Raw genomic sequence first — 26,317 nt, 5'->3', positions numbered from 1 at the left:
TACGACTGCGGTCGTTATTGTAGTTTCCTGTGCTGCGTGTGTCCTTTTTATGTCCCGATCACCTATGCAAATAGGGCTGCGCCGCACCACGGCCACGGTTGGTCGCCAGGATGACGGCTCGGCACTGGATTGGTTGGCTGTACCAGGAAGACCGCGATATAAAGGCGGAACCGTGACGTCGTCTCCGAGTCAGAGGCGCAGGCGCTGTTCTCCTGCAGGAAGACGAACAGAAACTCGACCATCCCATCTGCTACTTTTCTAAAAAGTTCAGCAAGCATCAGGTACATTATAGTACCATAGAAAAGGAAGCACTGGCCTTGCTGCTCGCCCTGCAAAACTTTGAAGTTTATCTAGGTTCTAGCTCACAAACAGTTCAGGTTTTCACGGACCATAATCCTCTAGTGTTTCTCTCTAGGATGAGAAATTCCAACCAGAGGCTCATGCGTTGGTCTCTTTTGTTGCAGGATTTTAACTTGCAGATTCGTCATAAGAAGGGTAGTGAAAATGTATTGGCTGACACTCTGTCAAGGTCCTATTTGAATTAAATACCTTGGGGGGGTATTTAATTCTTGGGGAAGGGGGTGTTACGACTGCGGTCGTTATTGTAGTTTCCTGTGCTGCGTGTGTCCTTTTTATGTCCCGATCACCTATGCAAATAGGGCTGCGCCGCACCACGGCCACGGTTGGTCGCCAGGATGACGGCTCGGCACTGGATTGGTTGGCTGTACCAGGAAGACCGCGATATAAAGGCGGAACCGTGACGTCGTCTCCGAGTCAGAGGGTCCGAGGGCGTGGCTACATCCTACCCTGCTTCCAACCTACACGTCAGCACACTTGGGTTCCAGTGATCAGCTGTGATTTAGGGATTTAATATTGAGTGATCGCAGTGAGCAGCCACCTTTTGTTTAACCGGCTTTTTCTCATGTTTAAGTTAGGATAGGGAGATGAGACTTTGTTGTTCTTTTTACCTTTTTTGTTTTTGGCATATCAGTTTTGGGTTAATCGTTTAGTGGCGTTTTGTTTGTTGTTTTTGGTTTTGCTCACTGTCGCTTTCAGTTACCAGTCCCCATTGTTTCAGTTCTTAAAATTTGTTGAGAAATAAATACCTAAATTTTATGCGAAAACGTGTGTTGGAAATGCTTGGGACCAGGGGAAGGATGCCTCTTCGTGTTACGCACAGTGACCCCTAGGCTGGGCGTAACACACTGCATCATTGCAGTTGTATAATGTCTTTCGGGAGAAGGGGTGGGACATGTGTCATACAACCGCCATATTTGGCATTATAGAATATTCCTTATATTTCTATTCATGATTTTTTTCAGCAGCGACTCCGCCGAGAGCAGGCTGTCTGCAACAACTGACTGACTGCGCAATAATAAGGGAGGCCACCAAGACACTTGCGACTCCTCAGAAAAAACTTCAGTGGCTAAGATAGGAGAAACTGTACATACAAGAACTGTTTCCTTGGTTCTTCATCAGTCAAAGATTTATGGGAGAGTGGCAAAGAGAATGCCACTAATGAAAAAAGCTTAGTTTAAGTCTTGACTAGAGCTCACCATGAGGCATGTGCGAGACTCTAAAGCAGACCTGGGCATCCTACGGCCCGCGGGCGACATCCGGCCCGCCAGACGACCCTGACTGGCCCGTATGAGGTCACTGGAAAATATTAAAAGTCAGTGCAAATATATATCATCACAATACATGCAAACAATACGCCTGCACTGCTTTTATTTTGAAAGATCTGCTAAGTTAACGTTTTTTCACGCGTGCTTTCCGTACTTAGCATAAGGTTTATGCTGATTGGTTTGTTTGTTAGCTTCAGCCCGGGAAGATGTCAGCTAACGGCAAAAAAGAAAGATTGATTCCGAATGCAGAATTTTTAACAAGGCATGGACTTCCAAGTATTTCTTCACTGAAGGCAGAGGTAAAGCTGTGGGCTAGTTTGTGGCGAATAGGTCGTGGTGCTCAAGGATTATAATCTGAATCGACATTACGAGACCAAACATGCGGAGAAGTACAAACATTTGACTGATGCAGAGCGGGGAGGATGTCTGAAGGTTTGCTAGCTAAACTGCTAAAGCAGCAATGACTTTGTTTTACCAAAGCTCACATCAAGGGATGCAGCAGTCAAGACGAGTTTTGTAATATCCTACAAAATCGCCAAAAACAGGAAGCCATTCTCTGATGGAGAGTTTATAAAAGAATGTCTGGTGGACTCTGCAGCGTTTATATGCCCGGAGAAGAAAGGAGCGTTCGTTAATGTGGCCCTTTGGAGGCGAACCGTAACGAGGCGGGCGGAGAGCATCGCCGAAAATCTGGAGCTTCAGCTGCACAACAAAGTGGACGATTTTGACGTTTTGTCCTTGGCTCTGGACGAGAGCTGTGATGTCCATGACACAGCCCAGTTACTCATCTTTGTACGTGGACTAACAAAAAACCTTTGAGATGACGGAGGAGCTGGCAGCTGTGCAGCCAATGAAGGGACCACGACGGTTCACTGAGGTAAATACACGCATGAACAAGCTGGGACTAAAATGGGAGAATTTGGTTGGTGTTACAACTGATGGCTGTCCAAATATGACAGGGACAAATGTTGGACTTTTGAAATGGATGCAAGATAAAGTGACTGAAATAAATCCAGAACAGAAACTGATATTTTTGCATTGTATTATACATCAGGAGGTGCTGTGTAAGTTAATGCTAAAAATCAACCACGTGACTGATGTTGTAGCTAAAGTAGTTAACTTCATCAGGGCAAGAGCATTGAATTACAGACAGTTTGTTGTCTTTTTGGAGGAGATGATAGTGAACATGGTGACCTTGGTTACCAGACAGCTGTCAGATGGATCAGCCTGGACAAGGTGCTTAAACGAGTTTGGGATCTGAGAGCAGAGATTCAAGAGTTGGGCATTGTACATCATTGTATTGTTTCATTTACTGTTTTTATTGAGATACATATTGAGCAGAGCTTTTAAGTGTACTGGTCTGGCCCTTAACAACCGTCAAAGTTTCTCATGTGGCCCCATATGAAAATTAATTGCCCACCCCTGCAAAGTCAACAGGAAGAATGTTCTTTGGTCAGATTAAAACCAAAATTGAGCTTTTTGGCCATCAGACTAAATGCTATGTTTGGTGGACAGTAAACACTGCACATCGTCAAAAACTCACCATAGTGAAACATGGTGGTGGCAGCATCATGGTGTGGGGATGCTTCCTTGGCAGCAGCCCTGAAAGACTTGTAAAGGTAGAGGGTAAAATTCATCCATCCATCATCTGTACACTAGTACACTGTACACAGTTTTGTGAAGAAGAAGAACGGGGCAAAACTGCAGCATCCAGTTGTGCAAGGCTGACTGAGACCTTAACACGGGGTCAGTGGTGGCCAGAGTTGCATCTTCTACATACTGAATTGAAGAGGATGAATACTTATGCAATCACTAATACTATATTTTTCACTAACTGATATTACTTTGTAGAAATCTGTTTTCATTTTGACATGAAGCAAGTCTTTTTTTGTAAACTCTTGTCAAAAAAATATATACGGACCATGATTAAATGTTAAATTAGAATAAAAAGGGAAAACTTCTAAAAGGGGTGATTTTTTTTATAGGCACTATATACTGTGAAAACAAGCATTTGGAGCTTTATTATGGGCTCATGATTAATCAGTGATAAATTAGCCATCAAAATACATAAGAATAATCAAGGATTATCTATAGATAAGTGAAAGGCCTAGCTGTACTTTAAAATCTATGTACACAAACAGAATGGAAACTTGCTTGGTGTCAAGAAGTATCTCAGAAGCCAGAGTTATTTCTGCTGGATCAATACTTTGAAAAGAGAGAAATTAAAAGCTTTACGGGGTTTTATGAATCAGTCTCACTGATGTCACTGCTGAGATGCCTTCCCATGATTCTTCCATGTATAAATCTCAATGCCTCTGCAGAGTCTATTCGCTCCTTTTGCCAGATGAAGAGAAGTCATCACTTCAACAGCTTTTCCTGTGCTGTGTCTATAGAGAATAACCATCCAGCTGGCAAGCCCGGTCTCTGGTTCTGTTAGTCTTTCCTGATGCACTCAGTCAGAATTTAAATGCTGTGATCATCAGACTGTCACTTTCGGTGTAATTTGATAGCCGCGAGGTGCTGTGAAGTGCTCTCGCTGCATAAAGACTAAAGATCATTTTGAACTTCTGGGAAAATTACCGTACTCTTCAGATCTTTCATACAATAGTGAATTAGCTTCCAAGATAGATTCACAGAAGGAAAGATATTCCTTTCATTTAACATCGATTTCGCAGGCTTCACAGAATCTTTGTCTCTGGTTTTTATTGTGCAGATGTCAGTCTGGCTGCTACCTTTGTGGGTAAAAATAAATCTCCAGACTGTAAATATCATCAGTCACTCATAGGCGAACTATAATTGTTTGGATCAGACAAGAGGGGAGTGGAGCTGCCTGTGCGTGATGCATGCATCTCATTACACTGGTTGATTGTCACATGAAAAATTAACTTAATTGTTTGGTGCTTCTGTGCTGAGATGATGGACACATTTAGTTTTGTGGGTGGGCTCATCCGGGACAGCTTTCTAAAGGACTGACTCCATGTCCAGTTGTACAAAAGAATTCCATTCAAGCATTAAGTTACAGCTCTACTTTTATTTTAAATGTGTGGATTAGGACCTGAAGTGAAACAGAAATAGTCAGACATCACAAATTAGAAAGAGATATCAGAGTTAACTCCTGAATTGTGGTTGCCCAAACCTGTATGTATTTGTGTTGATTGAAGAGCTGATACACTTCCAGCAGCAGTGCAACACTGAGTTTCTGTGTGTATGCACCTTTTATGTGCAGTTATTTCAGGCCCGTAGGCTTTCAATTATATCCAAACCCAGTATGAAAGCTTGTGTCACTTCTCTCGCTTGTTTCCCTTTTCGTAATGAAATGATTTCATGCCCATGTGACTGAGTGGGTGACAGAGAGAGAGAGGGAGAGACACGATGAATAAGCCTGCAAGCTTATTAAATGAGCATTATGGACAGAGGCTGGGCCACATTGTTTGCGCACGTTTTCAGCCACAAGAGGCCGTGCACATGGAGCTCCTGTATCTCGCTGCCCTGACAAACTGCCAGCCGACGTCTCGAAGAAAACAACCCATAATTACCCCATCCAACCGCAGCATCACTTCCTGGAGGTCGGCAATCCAAAAGATTCTGTCTCCGTGGCTACACTGTTGCCAGGAGACGGTTCGGGTGGGCCGGGTTGATGTCTCAGAAGTGACAGAGATGGGCAGAGGTAACGGAGGGGCTGCACCGGTAAAGGCCACGGTGCTCAGCGCTCACATCTCCTGCTTAGTTTACCAGACTGCAACCTTTAACACCAGCTTCTTCTGCCGGCATCCTGCTGTTGGAGACAGTCACCGGAGATAAAGGTCACCGTATTAAAAGTGCTCTGTCAAGTTTTCTTGTAAACAAGTGATGTTTACATTCAGTGTTTCTCACCAAACTGCTCCGTGTGTATACTCAAGGTGTTTAATGTAGTCACAAATCATTTGACAAAACTTTACTCTTTGCCTTGAAAATGTTAGCTTGTTACACTTATTTGTTTTGCCACTACAATCCACGAGTGCAGCATCAAAACAACTTTATATATTGCGTTGTCTGTATGTATTATACAAACAAAATAGGGACTCGCTTTATAAGACATTACACAAAACAAACACCCTATGGCAGCACACTAATGGATCAAACCCCACATGATGCCTTTAAGCTGAAGCAGTAATAAAACTGGGTTTGTCATTGCAACAACATACTGACAATATTTCAGAAAGGCCACACCATAACTCGTCTTCCAGTAGTGGAAAGTAACTGAGTGCATTACTCTACTACTGTACCTAAGTACAAATTTGAAGTACTATTACTTTGAGTTTTTTCTTCTCATGCCACTTTCAACATCTACACCTTTTTACTTCACTACCTTCATCGAACAGCTTTAAATACTTTACAAATAAGAGTTTTACACACAAAGCATATACAGAATTTATAAAGGTTTGTTTCTGATAATTGTTTGGAATACTTTCACTAACCAAACAATCAATCAGTTATTGTAGAGAGCAATCAGCAGATTTATTTATGACAATAAGCATCAGTTGCAAAATGAGTTATACTGTAAAAATCCTGCTTTAGGTTAATGTATAATAATAATAATAATAATAATAATAATAATAATAATAATAATCTATAATGAAATAGTTACAGGAGACATTTTTCTGCATTGGCTACTTTTCCTTTTAATACTTAAGTACATGTTTTTGATAATATTTTAAGTAAATCTGCTATTCAAATGCAGGACTTTCATATGTTTGTTGTGAAAATTATACACAGAATATATTTTTTCATTTAATTAGTATATTTACTTCAGTAACAAATATGCTTCCTCTGCTGCTGCTTTCTTTAGTTGTAAGCAACAAATATGTGTAATTTTTGTGACCTTCAAATTGATGAAACACATGAAGCTTTGATTGACCCAATTTAGTCTATTGTACTGTAAAATGTAAAAAAAAACATTTAAATTAATGCTTATCAATTAAAACATACATTATTTTTGATTCATATATCGTTGCAGACTCACACATTGACAAAATTAATGTCTCCCAGTAAGTTGTAAAGTGACGGTGAAGCCTCTTCAAACAGAAGGACTATTTTTAGTCCAACACACATCTCTGACCCTATTCTGTCACTGCAGTTGTGACTTAGCAGTGAGCCGAGCGTCGTACTGCTCTTAGAACATCACTGTCCAGGTCTCCTGAGTAGGTCACTCAAGTCAATATGCATGCAAGGAAGCTTTGCATGAGTTACCCTTCTGCAAGCCAGAGGAGCAGTGAAGCTGTGCTGCCATCTGCTGGCCACTTTCAGTCGGAGTGTTTCTGGAGAAGTGAGGAAATTTCCTGAAAAACACAGCAGCCCTTTGCCCCACTCACTTCTCCCTTGTATCATTCACAGAGTGGGTGAGGGGTCAGACAATGAACAGTACGTGCACTTTGTAAAGACCTCCACCCAAAATAACATTTTCCCTTGAGGTAATTTAACTTTTTTTTGCAATAGTTGCCCAATACTTTTGAAGAATCAGATTAAACCAAACTTCTCTAATCACATGAGGACAAAACACTCAGCAGAGGTACATAGATTGCATCTCATATTTATTTACAAAATGTTTTTACATAAGGCTGGATCAAGAAACCCATGAACTTAGACCCCCAGGCCTTAGGAAGAATTAGACTGTGGAATGATGAGTCAAGTGTCCTCAGTCAGTGATGGTCTCTCTTAAGAGTAAAGTGCATGATAAAGAGGCTTACAGTTAAACTGCTGCGGTTGTGTAATGGGCTTGCAGTGGCTAATCCTTGTGCTCTCCTGTGTGTTTTCTGAATGACAGAACTGTCACTGTTTTGTTGCCTCATCTTTGGTTTCCCCCTCCATCCTAGTGAGAATTTGAAGGACTATCTGGTTGAAGTCTTCTGGCTGGTCGGCAAAAACATAATGGCCTGCTCCTCTGATCACCTGACGAGCACAGACACACAGTTGAACAGAAATAGTCAGATAAAACTGTCGTGGTCACAAAGTGGTTGCAATGACTTCACATATAGAAAAGCCCCATTATAATATACAAATAAATCAGAATCACAATAATTTTCATTATCTCTTCAGGGTAATTGATTTGTAACGTTGCTCAAACACGTGGAAGTTAAATTAAACAAGAATACCAGAAACTGAAGATCAAGAGAAACCACCGAGTTAAAAACTGTGAAGCAGATGTCACACACGACTTGTAGAAAGTCTTTTGGTATGATTGTAGCCCCACTGCTAACAGTTCAATACCAGAGCTCCTTCATAGTAATCTGAGCAGAGTGGCGCTATTTGTTGTTCATAGAAGCCTCTCTTTCATCACCACGCTTTTGTTTATTTCTGTCTGCCCGAACCGTGTTAAAGACATCAATGGTAACGATGGGATCTGGAGGGATTCCTGCAGCCTCGACTCTGAAACGCATCACTAGATTCACAAAGGTCCCTTGATTCCTCACCATGCCCATCAGCTTGTTTGTGTTATTGTCCAGAGATCTCACATTGGCCACGATGCTAAATTTAATTGGTCCACATTTATATGGCGCTTTTTAATCTTCGGGTCCAAAGTGCTTTACAATGTGCTTCCCACTCAGCCATTCAGACGGACACACACTCACAAACAAATGGCTGCAGAGCTGCCATGTAAGGCACTAGTCTGCCATGGGGAGCAACTGAGAGTTTAGCTTTTTGCCCAGGAACACTTTACCACTTGGAGAGGCCACAGATCAGACTGCCAAAGTTGCCATTAGTACAGTGGACAATGTGGACATGACGATAGAAAATATGGCTTCTTTTCTCCATCAGTCTCTGTTGTCTGGATCCAAATCTCAGCGGGTTCCCCTCTGATTACTGTGGAGATGTCTTGTTGTTTCGGTTGTCAACAACAACAGCATCGTTGAAGGAAAAACAGGGTAGAAGTTCCAAATGTCCACAGATGGACCAGCTTAAAAAAAGTCACCAGCAATAATCCAAAAAGTGTGACAAAAAACTGAACTGAAAAAATTTATAATACAGAGAAAAATGTATCTATGAATTAATCTGATGACCATTTATATCTGAAAAGATCCTAAAAATGTAGCTGAAGCAATAAAGATTTTTACATATCTGAAAACAAAACCTTCCCATTGTTTGTTCTGAAACGACACAAAGTAATCTAAGATGTCCTGATACCACAGATGTTGCTGACAACAAACTGGAATAGGAAAACATAAAACTTACTTCGATTTCCACATCTGGTCTGGTTTTCTTGAAGGCGTATCCAGAGTCGCTGTCAATGCTGGAGCGCGACCCATAAATGAAGGAAATGGGAATGTCAGCTCGGACCTGGTCAATCCTGTCCAGCATGGGCCTCTTAGCCCAGCCATAGGGAATGGTCATGTTCTTGAAGGCCGTCTCTCCACTGAAACAGAAAGAGGCGATGCATGAGTTTGCACAATATGTCGAAAAATCTGTGTGTACTGGTTTCCTCACCTCGGAGTCTGAGCGTTCAGATGGTAGATGTAGTTAGACACAGTGTTGTCGTCGAACACAGAGGAGTACTTCTGCTTGAAGTCTGACCTGATGGTCTGGACCAGCATTGGACCTGAGAGAGGAGAGAATTACAAAACAAAGAAATTTACTTTCAACTGCAAAACTAATCAGACCGATGCCAAGAAGGCTGGCAGCTTCAACAGTTGATGCTGTTATGCTTTACAGCGCAAACGCCTGCTGCTTTGTGGTGTAGCACGGTCTTTACTGCTACAAAAAAGATTTCGTTCTCAGAGATCCCTGATAAGATGATAGAAAATGGATATGAGAGACAGACTATGAGGCATAGGAAAAACCATCAACCATACCTGTCAACCCTCCTGTTTAACCCCAGATTCTCCTGTATATTTAATGTTCAGGAAAAAAAGATATACAGGTATATTCCAATAAACAATGGTATAACCACAAAATGTATTCATGTGTTTGCTTCATCCCTCTCTGTTAAATTGAGCAGCCCTATATACTCAGTATGCAAGTTGTGTCAAGCCCCGCAACTCATTTAAGAACCCTGAATTCGACTTGTGTCAAAGAAAATGAGAGTGAACTGTGGGAACAGCAGGTAAATTTGAGTTGTCTCCTTCCAGATTTTGATCTCAACAAATCACGGTAATGTTAAGTAAATGCTCTAACGTAGCTGGACAGTGCATCTCTCTGTGTCTGTTCCAGGTCTGTTTTCTGTTACTTTGTAACTGGCAAAAGTGACAGTAAAATACACCTATTTGCTGTGTTGATGCATGACAAGCGTGCTTATAAACTGCAACTCAGACAAGATAATGTCCTGTGTAAACAATTGTTCATATGCGCAGTCATGAAATGAAATTCACACTCTCCAGCAGCAGCCTCTGTGGGATCAGTCCAGACAATGTAAGGGTGGGATGGCACTGCTAAGGCGAACAGAACCTTTAAACAAGACAATGACTCTAGAGTCTCTCAGTCTAGGTTTAGTTACAGCTTTGGACTAATGCATGACGCAAAGCAGTGGATAGACATTGTATGTGCAATTATTATTCTTGGACTGACAGATGACACAAACTGTTTCAGAGGAGGGAGGATTGGAGTCAGGCGAATTTTGCTTCAGGACCCAAGAAGGTCAAGACTCTCGAACTAGCTACCGCAATCCTTGCTGCATTGATATTTTAATGCAAGTGGTTGCGTCGTAGTGATTTATGCTGGGTGTATGCTTGTGTTCAGATGCAGGAGTTTCACAAGAATACAGTGTGAAATACACATTTTAAAAGAAAACGCCAGTTTCATGAGGGGTTTAGATTTATTAATAAAGGCTTCTTTTTTATTTTTATTTTTTCCACTCTAAGTAAACCAGAGCAGTGCTGCTAATTAAACATGACTTTGAAGTTCAGCATCATCTACACTAACCAAAACATCAACATTTGTATACTGAATATGTAACAGAAGGAAGACTACATCTAAGCGAGTGTCAGTATGTGGTGTGTGTGTGTGTGTGTGTGTGTGTGTGTGTGTGTGTGTGCTGACCTAGAGGTCCAGCCAGTCTGAGTCCAGCTAGAGGGTTGAAGGGGCTCATGAAGGCCCCGATGGCTCTGATCCACACTGGGATGGTGTAGTGGTTGGGAGTCTCTGGACGTGCTGGGAATCCCCATGGCTCCACTAGCAGCAGATGTTTTACCCTGGACACAAATACACATACACAGTTATTTCATAAATGTACACACTAAAACGTCAAATACATATAAACACACTTTTCTAATGGGTTGCAGCTTGTTTGGCAGACAGGGCATTAGCAGAATATACCTGACAAAACAGTGAACACGACTCATTCAGACTAGCAGAAGGACTAAGTGTGACTAAGTGACAACTGGTAAAAATATACACTACTGGTCAAAAGTTTTAGAATGCCCCACTTTTTCCAGTTTTTTATTGAAATTCAAGTAGTTTAAGTCCAATGAATAGCTTGTTAAGTGGTGAACTACCAGAGGTAAAAAAAAAAAAAAAAAGAAAAAAAAAGGTAAGGTTAGTCAAAACTGAAAAATAATGTACATTTCAGAATTAGACAAAAAGGCCTTTTTCAGTGAACAAGAAATGGATTAACAACTTAAAACTGTTCTGCAGCAATGGAGGTTGATCAAGCCTTGAAAGTTGGGGCTACGAAATCCTACAGGTGTCCCAACTTTTCTTGATTACTTATAACCTCCTCTGTCTGCATAAAAGTAGTGCTGGAACACACCTTGGTACCATACCCTCCAGAGCATTATTTGAACACTACTGTACTGCAGAAAGTGGTGTGTTTCTATAAAAATGGAGAGGAAAAGGCAATTAATAATTGTTTTGTTTCTAAAGTATCAAGACGTCATCAAAAATGCCCAACAAAAGGCAACATGTTCAAGTACTCAATTTTATAGACTATCACTTACGGATGTCTTTGATTTGTGATCATGTATGACCGTAAGATTTGCAAATTTGTTAAGCTAAAACCTACAAATGCTTCACACTATTGCTTGAGAAATGACTGAAACTCTCAAAATAGCTGCTGTTTAATTTTCTTTGATCACCTGTTTCATTAATCTAAGTTTTAAACTCCATACTTGTTTACCCACATCTGTTCTTCTTTATGTTTGCTGCAGCTGAGCAACACATTGCATTTGTGCACGATTTTTCTTGTGTACTTTAGACTGGCATCAACAAACAAAAGTGGAATTGGTGGTAATTTGGGGAAAACTAATTTCTTTTCTTTAGAACTGGTAAACTACTTGCATGCATCCTCTCAGACACACACACACACACACACACACACACACACCAAAGCACCTGTGTGGGTATTTGAGGGTGTAGGCTGCAGACAGGTATCCTCCAAGGTTGTGTCCCAGCAGCACCATCTCCTCCAGTCCCACCTTCTCCCTCCACTCTTCCAGGGCCGTCACGAACTCCTCCTCGGCCACCTCGGGGTCGGTGCTAAACTGGGGACGGCTGCTCCTGCCGAAGCCCAGCAGGTCTAGAGCGTAGACCGGGCCGCTGCTAGAGAGGGAGTCCAGGTTCTGGGCCCAAAGGGCAACGCCACCTCCAAAACCGTGCAGCAGAACCAGAGGGGTTCTGCGCTGGGCAGGGGGCTGAGAAGTGTGCGGGGAGCATGGCTGTGGCTGGGTAGAAAAGGCTAAGGTCCACAAATAGTTGTCGTTGGATATCCGGACATGCTGCCTGGAGAAAGGCCGCTTCACAGCTGCAGCACAGAGGAGAGAATAAGATGTAGAAAGGAGGGAGACAAAGTAGGGGAAATGGGACTCGTCCCAAACCGCATCATCAGACCAATTTCTATTTTATTTCAGTAACCAGATCTGGTGTTTTTGATCATTTTTATGCAACACTGTAACGACTGACTAAAAAAATCAGTCATTTTCTAAGTGATTATACGTGGTTTAACAGCTCTTTAAGTCACACTTACTCTTGAGCATTTTTTCTTCTGCATCTTTCAGCTGAGAAGGAGAAGTGGGGCACCAAGAGGGAAGCCAACTTAATATCCAGGAGCTGGGAATCAGACAGCAAACATGCACCCAAGCAGGTAGACAAGACAGTAAAGTACATGCAAAACAAACTAGAAATTGACCTTTGACCATATGACACTTCTGTAATCAGCGCTGCTGGTATGTAATCTTCTTTCGAGAAAAGAATTTGATAACAATATACAAACAATACCTAGAATAAAGCCCAAACACTGCGTTTGCTTTGTGTGTTTTGGGACCGTTACGTTCTGTCATTAATAAATTCTACCAATTTTAATGTTAACTTGTTTTTCAGCTGACAAATTTGACTGTTAAATGTTGATTTAAGAGTTTAAAGAAATCCCCGATGTCGCTGTTAATCTCGGCGCACACCAAAAGCACTAAAAACAGTCACATCAACACACGAATCCACTATTTGTAACACAAAAGCACTACACAGTTGAACAAAGTTGGGTTTTACTGAATAAACTTCTGTACAGGGGATCACTTAGTATCCCGAATTAACGAGAAAACAATGGCAGATCAGCGCACGTGTTAAACGACATTGGCTAATTTGCCGAAAAACGAGGATTTATTAAAACGACACTGTTTTAACACAGGTTTGGTGTTGACTCGGGTTTGTTTGCTGAAGCTACTCCCGAAGGGTCAGCGCTAGTTCGTGGAAACAGAGTCGTGGGCTAATGTCGTAACAAAACCGACAGAACTTACGTTGTAGGGAAACACAACTGACAAACTTACTTGTCGCAAACTAAAAGCTCGACAATAAGTGAAGACAGCGCTCACCTCTGCTCCCTGACAGGGGGCATCTCCTCCGCCATCCTCCTCATCGTGGACTGTGACGGTCTCTTTGCAACTTTATCAAAAACTGGAGAATTAGTTATGATGCGTTCACGTACATAACGAAAATGTGAATATTTTTAACGCCCAACTAACTATGTGAGTGCAGCATGTGAGTAACTTACACTTTATACAAATAGAGGTGTTGATGAAAAACCAAACTCTCCCAAATGTTTAGCGCTCCGTTAATTCTATGATTGATTGTGGAGCTGGAGAGTTTTCAGTGCGAGCTTGATGTTTTTCCGACTGTATTTGAAGGCAGCAGCACGGTCTGACCCTCCCAGTAAAGGTGGAATAATATTAAAAGGCGTCACCGTGTTCAGCGGGCTGCCGCAGCTAACAGAGGTAATGCACCGTCATATACAATGTCGACACACAAAACATTAAAATAAATGTTTCTAGAGTCAAATGAGCAATAATTAAATAGTTAAAATTGATAGAACTGAAGTTTTGTTTAGCTGTCGTCAGCATGGTAATTAGCATAACTTTCAGTTGCAGCATCACTGCAGCATCAATTCTGGTTCATAAACTGAACTGAATGCACAAAATCAGCTGTTTAGCTATAGATTGTTGTACTTGTACATTAATATTATTGATACACACGCCAGCTAAACATTACTTAACGTAAGTATAGTGATGCGTTTTTCTTTTTTAAATATTACTTTTCACTAACCGACCTTTGAAACTTCACACCTTTTCAGATTTTTGTAATTTCAGTCTAAGAAAACAAATAAGCAAACATTAACAACAACAAAAAGCATCTACTCTGGGAAGCCATTTAAGGTTTCAGTATCTCCAGGAATTTAACTTCCATAGTCAGGACATTTGGTAACGACATTGTCAAAAGGATCAGATCTAAATGATAGAATTTTAAATTATTTGCACTTAAAAATGGAAAAAAGTACCAAATTGTATTGGGAACCCAGAAATTTCCTCTAAGTGCATATATGTGGATGTAAGTATATTTCCAACTAAAAATACTGTCTTTGATCAAACTTCTTACTTACATTTGAGGCCTCTAACAGCTGAAGAATTTGATGTGTGGAAAGTATTATAAGCAAGGTTAATTTTTCCAAAATACAGACTGATTCGTAGGACCACATAACTGGTGTGCATATAGGTGTTTGTATTGTCATTATATATGTGAAGTTACAAGTTGCATCCCTGTTTTCTACATGTTAAAAATGAACAACATATGAAGCCTATTTAGCCCTATCAACTATTTCTATATATACAGTATACTTGTAATGAACACTGAACAGAGAATGTCGATAACTCGACACATCACAATAAATCTCAGGTTGATTGGCACATTTGTATTAGATACCGAGGTAAAAGTAATCCTAGGGGTTAAATAGAATTACATGCACTAACTGGCACTTTGCTAACAAGGAACTGCCATGTGTTCTTGAAAAATAAATCTGTCCGTATTTTGTGGGTCGTGTGCAATGACAAACCAAAGAAGAATATTCCTCAAGCTAATATAAAGTAAAGGGCTAATAATAGACAGGAAAAAAACACAATTGCTCACTTAGAGATTAAACCTTTTGTTATCTTTTTCCTCCTATAATTTAAGATAAGGCAGAGATTAAAGAAAAAGTTAATTTACTTCATTATCCTCAGGGATTTGAGTGTAGAGTATGATCATGTTGCTATAGGAATGCCACCTTTGCTGTCCTTAGTTTTACCTTTTTTAACTTCTACTCTTGCTGTGAATCTCATTAAATCTTAAAAGGGGTTTATCTTATAGATGTATAGATGTGTTATCCTTGAAAAGCTCAGAGTATCCTTCAAGAAATTACTCTGTAGGCATTGTGTGCTGACTACACTTTTAAGAGTTATTTGTGCTTTTTATAGCCCTCGGGAACTGGGAGTCACCTAATCAGTTCTGCAGGATGGTATGTGATTTAAATTAGTGTACAAACAACATACATATGGTGTACACTGTATATTATGTATGGAAGAAAAATGTCAACATTTGACCAGCTTTACTCATGTTTTCAGTGCACCAAAATGGTTGTAATTCTTTGCAGACCCTAATCGATCACTTTATTAGGAACACCTGTGGAATCTAAAGCAGTTCAATACAACAGCTCTGCCATAAATTCTGCTTTTACATTGCCAGTTTTTGCTGATGTCGTCCAAACGGGGCGATTTAACTTGATGTTCACTGAGTGGTGGTGGCATACAGGACTGCAGTAACTTTAAAGGTGCTACGAATAGTTTTCCCCTGTTATGTACATTAGGAACACTTCAATGTAATCAGCACTCAGCAACATCACAGCCCCTCTGTGAGCTCAATAAGAAACAGAAAGTAGAAACTGTATCTTTAAAAAAAAGCCTTTTATGCAGTGGCAACAGAAGAGACATTGCAGAGGAGGGAGAAACGGGATGACATGGGTTAAAATCCAACCGAACAACAATGTGCGCATGCTTCATCATGTGAACTACAAGGGTGTCCTCATCTTTTTAATATCACCAGTATAACTGAAAATGTGGAGGCTTTGTTCAAGTAGAATGTATGGCAGTGCATTTGTATTGTATTGAATCAGATTCTAAAGGTGTACACAACAAACTGGCCACCATTTTTCAGACACAGCGATGACTTACAGTGAGTCTTCGTCATGAATTATTTTTTAAACAGAAAAAGGACAGATGGAGTAGAGCCCTGTTTTGTTTCAAGCCCAGTTCTGGTCCACAAGATGGCGTAGTTGTGTTCCATTTGTATAAACACATAGGCACACACACATGCACAGACACACACACACACATACACACACACACGCGCGCACACACACACACACACACACACACACACTCTGGCTACTTTGTCCTTCATTCCTCAAACACAATTTTCCTCTCATACCACCCACTTCTGGTAGCTCTCAGACTATGGCTTGACTGAGTGGTTCCTGAGTGCTTCATTTCCTTTGCTTCCATAGATGCACACACATACTCTGTGTGTGTTACTGTCTATTCACTCTGCTGAGTACTCAAAATTTCATAAGCGAGTAGACAATGAGGCTGTAGCCAAGCCCGTGGAGGAGCAGAGGTAGTATAAGACTGTAGCTGTCTGGAGACCCGTAACTGGGTGAAGCTTTTAGTGAGGAGACAGCACAAAGCTGCAGCCTAGAGTCAGCCTGCTCATTTTGTCTCACAACTAAATGCTACTCATGCTACCTAGAGGTTATACATATCCTCTTTCTCTTGTTAAATCTGGGGATAAACATCAGTAACCCATGGTCTGGCAGCAAATTGACTTAAACAAAGAACCTGTTCAGTCTCATCAGGCCTGCGACAATCAGGAGGAAATTTTTAAAAAGCAGACAAAGCCAGCCTACTTTAGTCTAAATATCCAATTGCTTGTGTAATCTAACTGATTGTGCCTGAAGGAGTGTACTATAGTGTCAACACATGCGGCATGTAGTGGTCCTGCATGCTTAAATTGTGGCACAGTTTGAAAATGATCACACTGCAGTTTTAGGCTGTTATCCAGTGTGTTGGAATTAGTATCATTGAGCAGTGAGGTTGAAGATTGCTACTGATTTTCTCACGCTCTTCCAAGTGTGTAGCAGAAGTTTTGGTGGACTATCTGCTCCTTATGTATATTAGAGCTGCAATAATGAATCGATTAATCAACAATTAAATTAATCGCCAACTATTCTGACAATCAGTCACTTCTATCTATAACAGTAACCTGAATGTATTTGCGTTGTGAACAGAACAACACATTTGAAGACTTTATTTTGAGATTTGGAAAACTGAGCGACATTTTTCACCATTGTCTGACACTTTATAGACCAAACTGCGAAACGATTGATTGAGAAAATAGTTATTTGCGACCCTAATGTAGATATGAAGGGTTATTTCTGAGCTAACACAACAATTTGTAGCTACAGGTAATTATACTCTAAAGAAAACATGATTATAACTTAAATTAAATTAAATTACAGAAAATACAGACCTAATGCGTAAAACAAAATATGTGTGCTGCCGATGTCTTGTATTGTCTTTTTGCAGTGCACAGAAACTAAATTGATGGAAATTGAAGAGCTCCTAATGGCTGCAATATATTTAAAAACGTAGTATGTAAACACATTTTCCCTGTTTAACTGCCAGGGACATTTTAGAGTCAAACGTCTCTGCATGAATGGCATAATTTCCATTTTGAACAGAACTTTATCTATGATTTATTCTGTCATTTCAAAGTGGGGAAGCTGAAAGGCCCTTTTCGAATCTGACGTTTCCACTTGTCATAGTAAGAAATGTACTGGTGATACAAGTAAGAAAATGGCTCAACAACATCCGAATAAGTCACAGCAATGTGACAGTGAACCAGCAGCCACAATACCAGGGCCAGAAACCAAAGCAGCAAATGCAGACATCAGTAGCATGCTTAAGTCTCTTCAGTGAAAGAAAGCCAATGAATTTCGTGTATACTAAGCTCACAACACACTGGCATATACTGGATACAGTTAGCGTGTAGCAGCAGCAGTGGAATTAGGACAAGAGGGTGAAAGTTCGGCTGGTCCATTCACAATAATGAGAAGAATGATAGGATGGGAACCTTTTTTCATGATCATAAATTTAACTAAACTTCTAATATATTGCAAGTTTCAGAAAAAGCTTTTTGATTAATTTATGTTCATTTTGTACACATACATCACACAAGTGTTTTCACATGTATATGAAAAAATCTGATTAAAAGCCGTACGCAAGTGTGTAGACTGGCTTTGATTGACGTCATTCTTTCTGTCTTTGTTTTATTGCTGGTGTTGAGGTGTAGCAGTTGAATCGTTCACTGTTCTTATTAGTACATGAGGTTTGGTGGTTCTCAGTACAGCTGCGCCCAACTCCAGTCTATACAGGATGAACTGAAGACACCTATGGGTCCGTGCAGAACCCAAATTCATGATGACATGATGAGGTTAGCAGGATATGGTGCTTATACGAAGTGCCTAAAGCAAATTTCTTACCTAATTTAAATTTGGCCCTCATAGCAATCTTCTTGTGCAGCAGTACACCGTTCCCAGCGCTCCGGCCACGTTTGGAACACTCCTTGCAAGTGTTGCAGGTTCATTTTGTGATTTGACTTCAAATTTGCGTAGAGAGCAAGCACTGCATTTTTGTCAAACTGTTCCAACCTTCACATCAAGGATTGTCACTGGTGATGACCTAAGAAACAAGCAGCAGTCTGCAGTGGAAAAGCCTGCAGGCCACAAGGCTGAAAAAGACGCATCAGGTCAGCAATGCAACCAAGAGCAGGACTTGTTTTGTTAAACATTCATGGGGTTGTTCACTGTGAATTTATCCCACGTGGTCAGACCTTCAATACTAAGGTCTACGTTAACGTCATGAGGCATCTGAAGAAGAACATTTGGCACAAATGACCTGAAGTGTGGTGCAAACATTTGGTGTCCCGGGATTTGTTCCCCAAAATGAATTCAAGTTAAAAGGTTGCTGTTTTGACACAATGCTGGAAATTCACCGTGTGCTGCTGCTGATGTTTAATGCCCTCACAGAATGTGACCGCAAGAGGGCGTTTCAGATGTGTCGGTAGTGCTGGGAGCAGTGTACAAGAAGACTACCTTTAAGGGCATAATGGCCAAATTTAAACCAGATACATTTTTTGCTTTTTATAGCTGCCATTTCTGAACTTCTTGATTGCATCACGTATGATTATTCAACATGACACAGATAATGTCTGACACATCCATTTGTGTGACATTGTGGCTTGCTAAGTGTGCTTTTGGGTTGTAATTTGGCTACATTTGTTTCATTTATATTTTGTGTCCATGAGTTAGCATGTGAGTCAATGAATGAATAACATCATGAAAGCAAATGGAGAGGGATAGCACAGTTTTATTGTATTGTTGGTGTGTGTGTGAGAGAGGCAGAGAGATCAGGGTCAACAGTATGTTCATCACCCATTCACAGTGCCCTTTTCTGTGGTCAGCTCCGAGTTTAATACGGTTTAATACAAACCCTCAACAAATCAGTCAGGAAGCTCTAAGCACAAACCAAACTCTGTCAGGAGTTTTTGGGGCATAGCCCAGTGCAGTATGGGTAATATGAGTGACCAGGCTGTTAGCAGAAGATAGAAAAGGGGATGGAAGAAAGGCGGAGGGTCTGCCTGGTTGCTAGGATACATGGCCGGCGCCAACAGCGGATATGATTTATAATGGCCAGTCTCACTGTCTCGCTTTCTCCGCTAGTTTCCTCCTTCCTCTCCTCCCTCTCACTTTTCCACTGACTCTCTCCATTCTCTACCCTCATTTCTATCCTCAGCATCTCTACAGGTCTATTAACTGGCACTGTCAGACTGATCTGAGTCCTTACTGCTGGCTTTAATAAGGGCTAATATTTATGAGTCTTCCTGATGTTGTCTCTTGCGTCCATCACAAGAGCACAAAGATAATTCCAAGCAACTTAAATTTATTTGGCAATAATGCCAAAACTAATTTTGAGTCCACCTGTTTTTGGTCTTGTCAGTTGTTCATTGTAATCATATAGGAGCAGCAACTTCTGTGTCCGTGAGTGCGCTTATTTACATGATCATGCGTGAACTGCAAGCGCATGAATGAATTCTATTGATTTGGTAAGACTTGATTGACCTCAGGATTTGAAAAGGTCAGGGGTAAATGTTGTGAGGAGGTGGGGTTATGATCCTTTGTGAGAGAAGGCGACAAAAGGGCAATGGAGGTCCAAATGTAAGATCAAAGTTTGTCACAGAAGGATGTAGAGACGTACTCTTTAGATTAGGATGAGTAGGCTAATACCAGCTTGTGAAATAGATTTTTTATGGTTAAAAACAGTAAGGATTCTCTGAGATTGTGTCTGCGTGGAGGTTTGTCTCAGAACAGTATTGAGACCATCATGAGATTTTAGTGACACAGGTTGTAATGTGGATTTTACTGACAGACTTTGCTGTGATTTTAAATCTAAGGTAGATGATATTGTATGACTGCTAATTGATTTTCACAAAGATTTTGCCTGCTGAAATTTTTAGATTTCTGACATCACCTCTGATTACGCCATTTATCATACATACATATATAAATAACCAGTAACAGATGTTGCTTCGTGGACCTCATAGCGAAGAACATGTTTAAAAATGTTAAAAGTTCGACAGCTGCATGTTTTTTCGCTAGCAGTGCTCCACATACACTGGATAATCCAATAATCTTATTGAACACTTTTCAGCAGAACTACTTTCTTCAGAAGAAAAAGTGCCATAGAAATCAGTCAAACAGATTAGCCATAAAAATGGGAAGATTTTTTTCATTTCAATTCAATTTTTCAAAAGCTTGGAGCACCACAGTTAAAATTTGGTTCACCTTCATTGTATTTAGATACTGCCAGGAATCCTAAAGGCCTCAGAAGTACTATTTTCATAGCTAGATACCATGAGAGAGAGAGAAAATATGTTTTGTCTGAATTTGGATTACCTTGCCCCATAATACAAGGCCAGTGAGAGTCCTCTGCATCTGCTAGCCAATATAGTTTATATTGTATAAGAAATTAAACAAGCTCAACTAGATTTATAGCTAGAGTAATGTTAGAATGCACCAACGCTAGGCGGATGTATTATATGTAATCAGGCCATATTATGCATTAATATTATCATTATTTGTTTCTTTACTTTGTGATGTAAATTGACACTAGGTGATGCAAAACTCTACCTAACTGGAATTCCATTGAGATTAATTTGAATGTCAATTCTGAATACAGAACTACTGCTGTGCAATGGCCACATTTACTTTCTTTCATTCGTGGAGATAGATTTTTTTTTTTTTAAATGTGTCACTGATAAGACTGCTAAGTGTTTCTCCAATGCAAATATAGTTCAAATTTTGTGAAGACTATCTTTAAATTTAACTCACATGCATATACACACAGTGTGCCAGTTTTTACTCACTAAAACTGGGAATCTTCCTGTGAAGCAACCCCTTACCAAAGCAGTTCCAATGTAAGAAACAGGAGATGAAATTCTTAAGGCACAATTACAGTACAGTAACGAAAAACTATTTTACAGAGCATGTAGTTTTTGGACATCTGAAAAAAATCAATCCAAACAATCCCATTGTCATTAGAAACTTATTGAAGAAAACACTAGCAGACCAAGATGACCAACCACAATTCTTGCTGTCTCCTCGCGGTACAGTATATCCTCAGCTAAAACAGAGCAGCCTACAGTGTAACTACTGTAGCAACGTGAACTAGTCCAGCTGTATGTCACATGAGCATCACAGATGTTTTGTGTTGCTCTACAAAGCTTAAAGGTCTCATCTGTTTTGCTGAGGCATCATGACTCTCTCTAGCCATCTGACTTCTTAACTTATCTGCACTTATTAAATGACAGTGTTTGACGAAGCAAGAAGTCTGTTTGTCTCTTCGTTCTGCACCCATAAGTGATCCAGGAAGACATTCAAACTAGAGTGTCCATACTTCTCTTTCGCTCTCAGTCTGTCCAGTGTCTTCCAGTAAATGGAGGATAATTTTAGAGCGATAAAGAGCCCAGAGGATATCGAGGGGAGGGAACGTGCACACACACACACATACACAATGAGATGGTTCCTCATTCCCTGTTGCACCTGCTGACCCCACAGGATCCACTGAGATCGGCTACTGCTGAGTGTGCGGCTTCTACACACACATTTAGACACACACGCACACACACACACACACACACACATACAGGAATGCGTACGCACTTTGACTAATAGGCCTAATGCTTCCTGAAGAGGGCCCAGCACTGCATTAGCTACGGATGTGGGATTGATTTAGAAACTGAAAGCCTTCTAGTGTGTGTGTGTGTGTGTGTGTGTGTGTAGGTGGGTGTGAATATGTTGTGCACTCGCTTGTGTGTGTTTTTCCCCAATTCCACTCCTCTGGCGTTATCTGTTTACTGACAAATGATGCAGGCACACACAGAAAGACACAGAGATGCATGTGAAGTGGTCTAAGCAATTTTGACGATTGATATTCAGTATATGTTTACCTTTTCCCATTTTCATTCCACAGAGCCACAACTATACAAAGCCGCAGTTTTATTCTTTTCAGAGTGTAAAAGCCTTTGCATGAACGTTTAGACTGGCATCAGACACTGAAACTCTTACTAATTTCAGCGTTAGCAGACGGGCTAATTAAAGCAGTCTGACCCATCACACCAATTAAATAGAAGTGAAACTCCAGAAAACATTTGTCCTTCTAAAGTCGGATTAATTCCTGACATCAGTATTAAAAAAATTAATTCAAAACATAACAGACCAGTCTTTATTTTATTTCATGATGGGCTACAGTTCAAATAAACATTACTGCAGTTAACAACACTGACTAGAAGTGTAGTATTTAATACATGAAATATGCATAGTTCACTGTTTTGCAATGCTTTAGTAAAATCAGTTACTAATAGCAGCTGCATGCTGCTGTGCAGATATGCAAATGCAGTAAAAGACAAACATCTTAGACTGTGTTGTGCCTGAAAAGACGTAGTTTGTATCAGTTATTGTGTGACCATTTTGTAAGGTAATGGCGTTTATTGCTGTTACAAACATCACTCTAAAGCCAGGCGTCGCAAAGTAACAAATAAAACTGGATAATTGTTAAAAATTAGGACAGCAGTACATATTTTTTTAATAAATGCTCCTCCAAACAAACAAAGGCAATTTGGTGGATGGCTAAAATATTGACAGAAATGTTGATTACTGTGAATTATCTAGCTGCAAAATAGTTGTGTAAAGAAAGAAATGGTCTCACCTCCACACATTTGGCCAGTCACTATTACACTGAGCATGAATTTTACTTTATTGTTGAAAGCTGCAAAAATTTTTGGTGCTGGTGTCGGTCTGGGAGGATGGGAGGAGGGTTTCAGATGGTGGTGGACCATTTGACAGCTGCTCTGAAAGCTTGTCCAAGGATAGAATTGAAATTGAAAATTGGATAATATCCAAGGTTGGACATTGCTGATACATTTTGCAAACACTTGTCTTTACAGTGAAAACTTTATTGGTTGTCCTCTCTCAATACTTGCCATGAAAAAAAACAGACTTGACGCATTCATGTACACCATGAATTGTCTGTTTTTTCTTTAAATAAATAAATGTTAGCTGAAGGTACAGTGTGGCATTGGCAGTCTGGTTTAGTCAGATCAAGAGGATATCTGCCAAAGTTACAGTCTTATAAAAACAACACTCCCTCTTCATGTTTGTATGTAGGTTTGCAGGTACAGTGTTTTGTTTTCAGGATCTGCACGTAACTAGGATGAACTTACCTTTTTGATTAGTTTCAGCTTCCTCATATTGGCACCATTTCTTGATGTTACCCATCCTTTTCCTGCATGACATTCTCTCAGAGTCTTAGCAAGAATGGACAATAACCACAGCTACCACTAGATGCACTATGCATGTGCCATCTGAGCATGACAGCGAGATAGGCATGAAACCTATGCTTTAATCTGTTTTCTGAACGAGACACATCAGACTGTGCAAATAGTGTCAAGTAATATTGTCAAAAGATTTCTGGGGAATATTGGCAAACTGAGATATAATGTTAGCTTGAAGCCAGGCTGAGCTTGTCAGAGAAACAATGAGGCCATGGTGTGTGCAGGAGGATGTTGGTCGAGAACCAGGTGACCAACAGACAATTGTAATAATGAGAATGAGGGCTGAAGAGGAACGGGTTAAAGCGTGCTGAGAGCAGAGGAGAGGGTGAGGTGGCCTGGGGGGAGGAGAAGAGAAAGAGCAGAGAAACAGAAAAGCAGACGTGGAGGAGGTGGGGAATTGATGAAGCAGAAAGCTGGGTTATTCCTGCTGTGAATCTATGTCTTTGCTGTGCTGTGTGTGTGCGTCTGTGTGTGTTTATGCGCGTGTGTGTACGTATGTGTGTGAGTATGAATGGCAGGCTTTGGCAGTAAATGAAACTGTTTATCAGATCAATATGGCCATCATCTCCCAGATGACTGTGGCCTCTACTGAAGAGCAATCATAAATCACAACCAAATATGGAGGACACCGATCTATACCCACAGTGTGTGTCGCTTTGTGCACGGGCATGTAGTGCACAAGGATAGATGCACCTCTTCGTTTTTGTCTGTGTTAGCTCGTTTGTATCGTACCAGTGTGCCCATCTGAAATAGTCTTCTTCTTTATCTCGACGCACTGGAGCAAAGATTTGAGATGAAGTAGTCACAAAATGGAGACACGAGAAAGACAGACCACACCTTATTGTAGACTGGTGCTTTGGATACACTTTGTGCAGCTTCACAGGGAATAAAATCAGGGCTATATACGTACATGTTACACTGTAAGTGTGACACATCGTCCGTCCTTCTCCATAGGGTTAACAACAGTGCTCTTGTTCTGTGTCTGACGGCCCCCGGTGCTCTCACTCTGAATAATGTAGCCTCCCGATATCAGTGACAAGAGTCTCGAAACCAAAATAGCATCTTGAGCTCCGATAAATATAGAAGGTAATTAAATCGGCAGCAGGAGAGAGACAGAGAAAAGCCAGGAAAAAAGGAAGGTCTGTTTTATGTTTGAGGTTAAATCTCCCCTCTGCAGTGGACTGCTGGGGATCGATTGGACGGGAACAAAAACGACACCAAACGAAATATTTGTGGTGGGGTCTTTTTTTTTTTTTACTCACCCCTGCACTAACATTGTCAGGAACAGCTTTCTTGGTTTTGAATAGATCTTAGTGAACGTACTAGATGTTCAGGTTGAACTGTGTGTGTTTTAGGGCCTGCTATGAGCACAGTGAGTCAGCAGTATTTCAGCGGTTAGTTCTCAGGAGACTCTGCTGTATGTGAGCGCTGGTTGCCATCTGCCTCTTGTCACTTTCTCGACCTTTTTGCTGTCTTTTTGTGTTTTTAGTGTTATTCTACCTGCCCTTCTTCATGAAACATTTGCAGTTCATATAGGGAAACTGACGAATCAGGGCACTGATGCAGGAGTCAGAGGAGCGGGGTGAAAGGTTATGGGGGGGTGGATCAGCTTGTCAGAGCAGACTGGCCCCCATCTTGACATGATCTCCCTCTGGGAAAGAGTGTATGTCTGTGTTTGTGTGTGTGTCCATTCAGTGACATGTTGTGACAGAAACTGACTGACAAGCCCTTTTGCAGCTCAACACCAGCCGCTGCAGAGAGACTAATGATGACAGCTCCCAGGCCATACACACTGCTTTCTTTTTCTCTCTCTCCATCACACACATGCACACACACACACACACACACACACACACACACACACACACACACACACACACTCACCGTGTCTTCCTATCTCGCGCTCTCTTTGTCTTGTGTCTCTCCCTCGACTACCTCTTCCTCTATCACACGCCCACACAGACAATGGCATCCTGTATATTGTCTCCCTGACGCAAAGGCGCAAACACACACATTTACATGAATGCTCAGGCAAACACACTGACACAGACACACTCTTAATATTCACGCATACAGTCATACTAGTCTGCATGGCCAGTATTTCTCTAGCACACACACAAGGTACACACATTTTTTTTCTCTTGCATTGTCTGTCTTTCTCTCAGACACACACACTTGCTTCTTCTCACACACACAGACACACACAGACACACACACACACAAACGATGCACTACTCTCTCTGTCTTGGAATTTTACATTTTGATGAAGGAGGAAGCATGTCGCCCAATCAGAGCAGCGGGAGCAGGGAGAGACCATCGCAGCGCAGACAGCAGGGTGGTTTGGAGGCAGTTCGACCAAGCGTTATCAGGGCCCTCCCTACCAGTTCTGCCCCTCGGCGTCCCCTTTTCTCATTGCGGCTGGTGGTACAATCCGCCAGTCTCAATAAGAACCCCCCCTCTCTGTCTCCCCCTCTTCTGTCAGT

The 26,317-nt window shown here is 41.0% G+C and overlaps 1 protein-coding gene across 1 annotated transcript; it reads right to left on the bottom strand.

Moving 5' to 3' along the window:
• Window positions 1-7,178: 7,178 nt before the first annotated feature.
• Window positions 7,179-13,526, bottom strand: LOC111562442 (1-acylglycerol-3-phosphate O-acyltransferase ABHD5-like). The gene is made up of 7 exons (XM_023260955.3): window positions 13,397-13,526; window positions 12,556-12,638; window positions 11,925-12,333; window positions 10,635-10,786; window positions 9,087-9,198; window positions 8,835-9,015; window positions 7,179-7,553 (listed from the first exon to the last, which is right to left on the bottom strand). The coding sequence occupies exons 1-7, from the start codon at window positions 13,438-13,440 to the stop codon at window positions 7,434-7,436; spliced, it is 1,101 nt and encodes a 366-aa protein (XP_023116723.1). The 5' UTR covers window positions 13,441-13,526; the 3' UTR covers window positions 7,179-7,433.
• Between the last annotated feature and the right edge of the window lie 12,791 nt (window positions 13,527-26,317).

This window comes from Amphiprion ocellaris, chromosome 15, assembly GCF_022539595.1.
Source record: "Amphiprion ocellaris isolate individual 3 ecotype Okinawa chromosome 15, ASM2253959v1, whole genome shotgun sequence".
Lineage (NCBI taxonomy): Eukaryota > Metazoa > Chordata > Actinopteri > Pomacentridae > Amphiprion > Amphiprion ocellaris.
The sequence above is the reverse complement of the archived record's forward strand: the minus strand, read 5'-3'. Positions and strand labels throughout refer to the sequence as shown.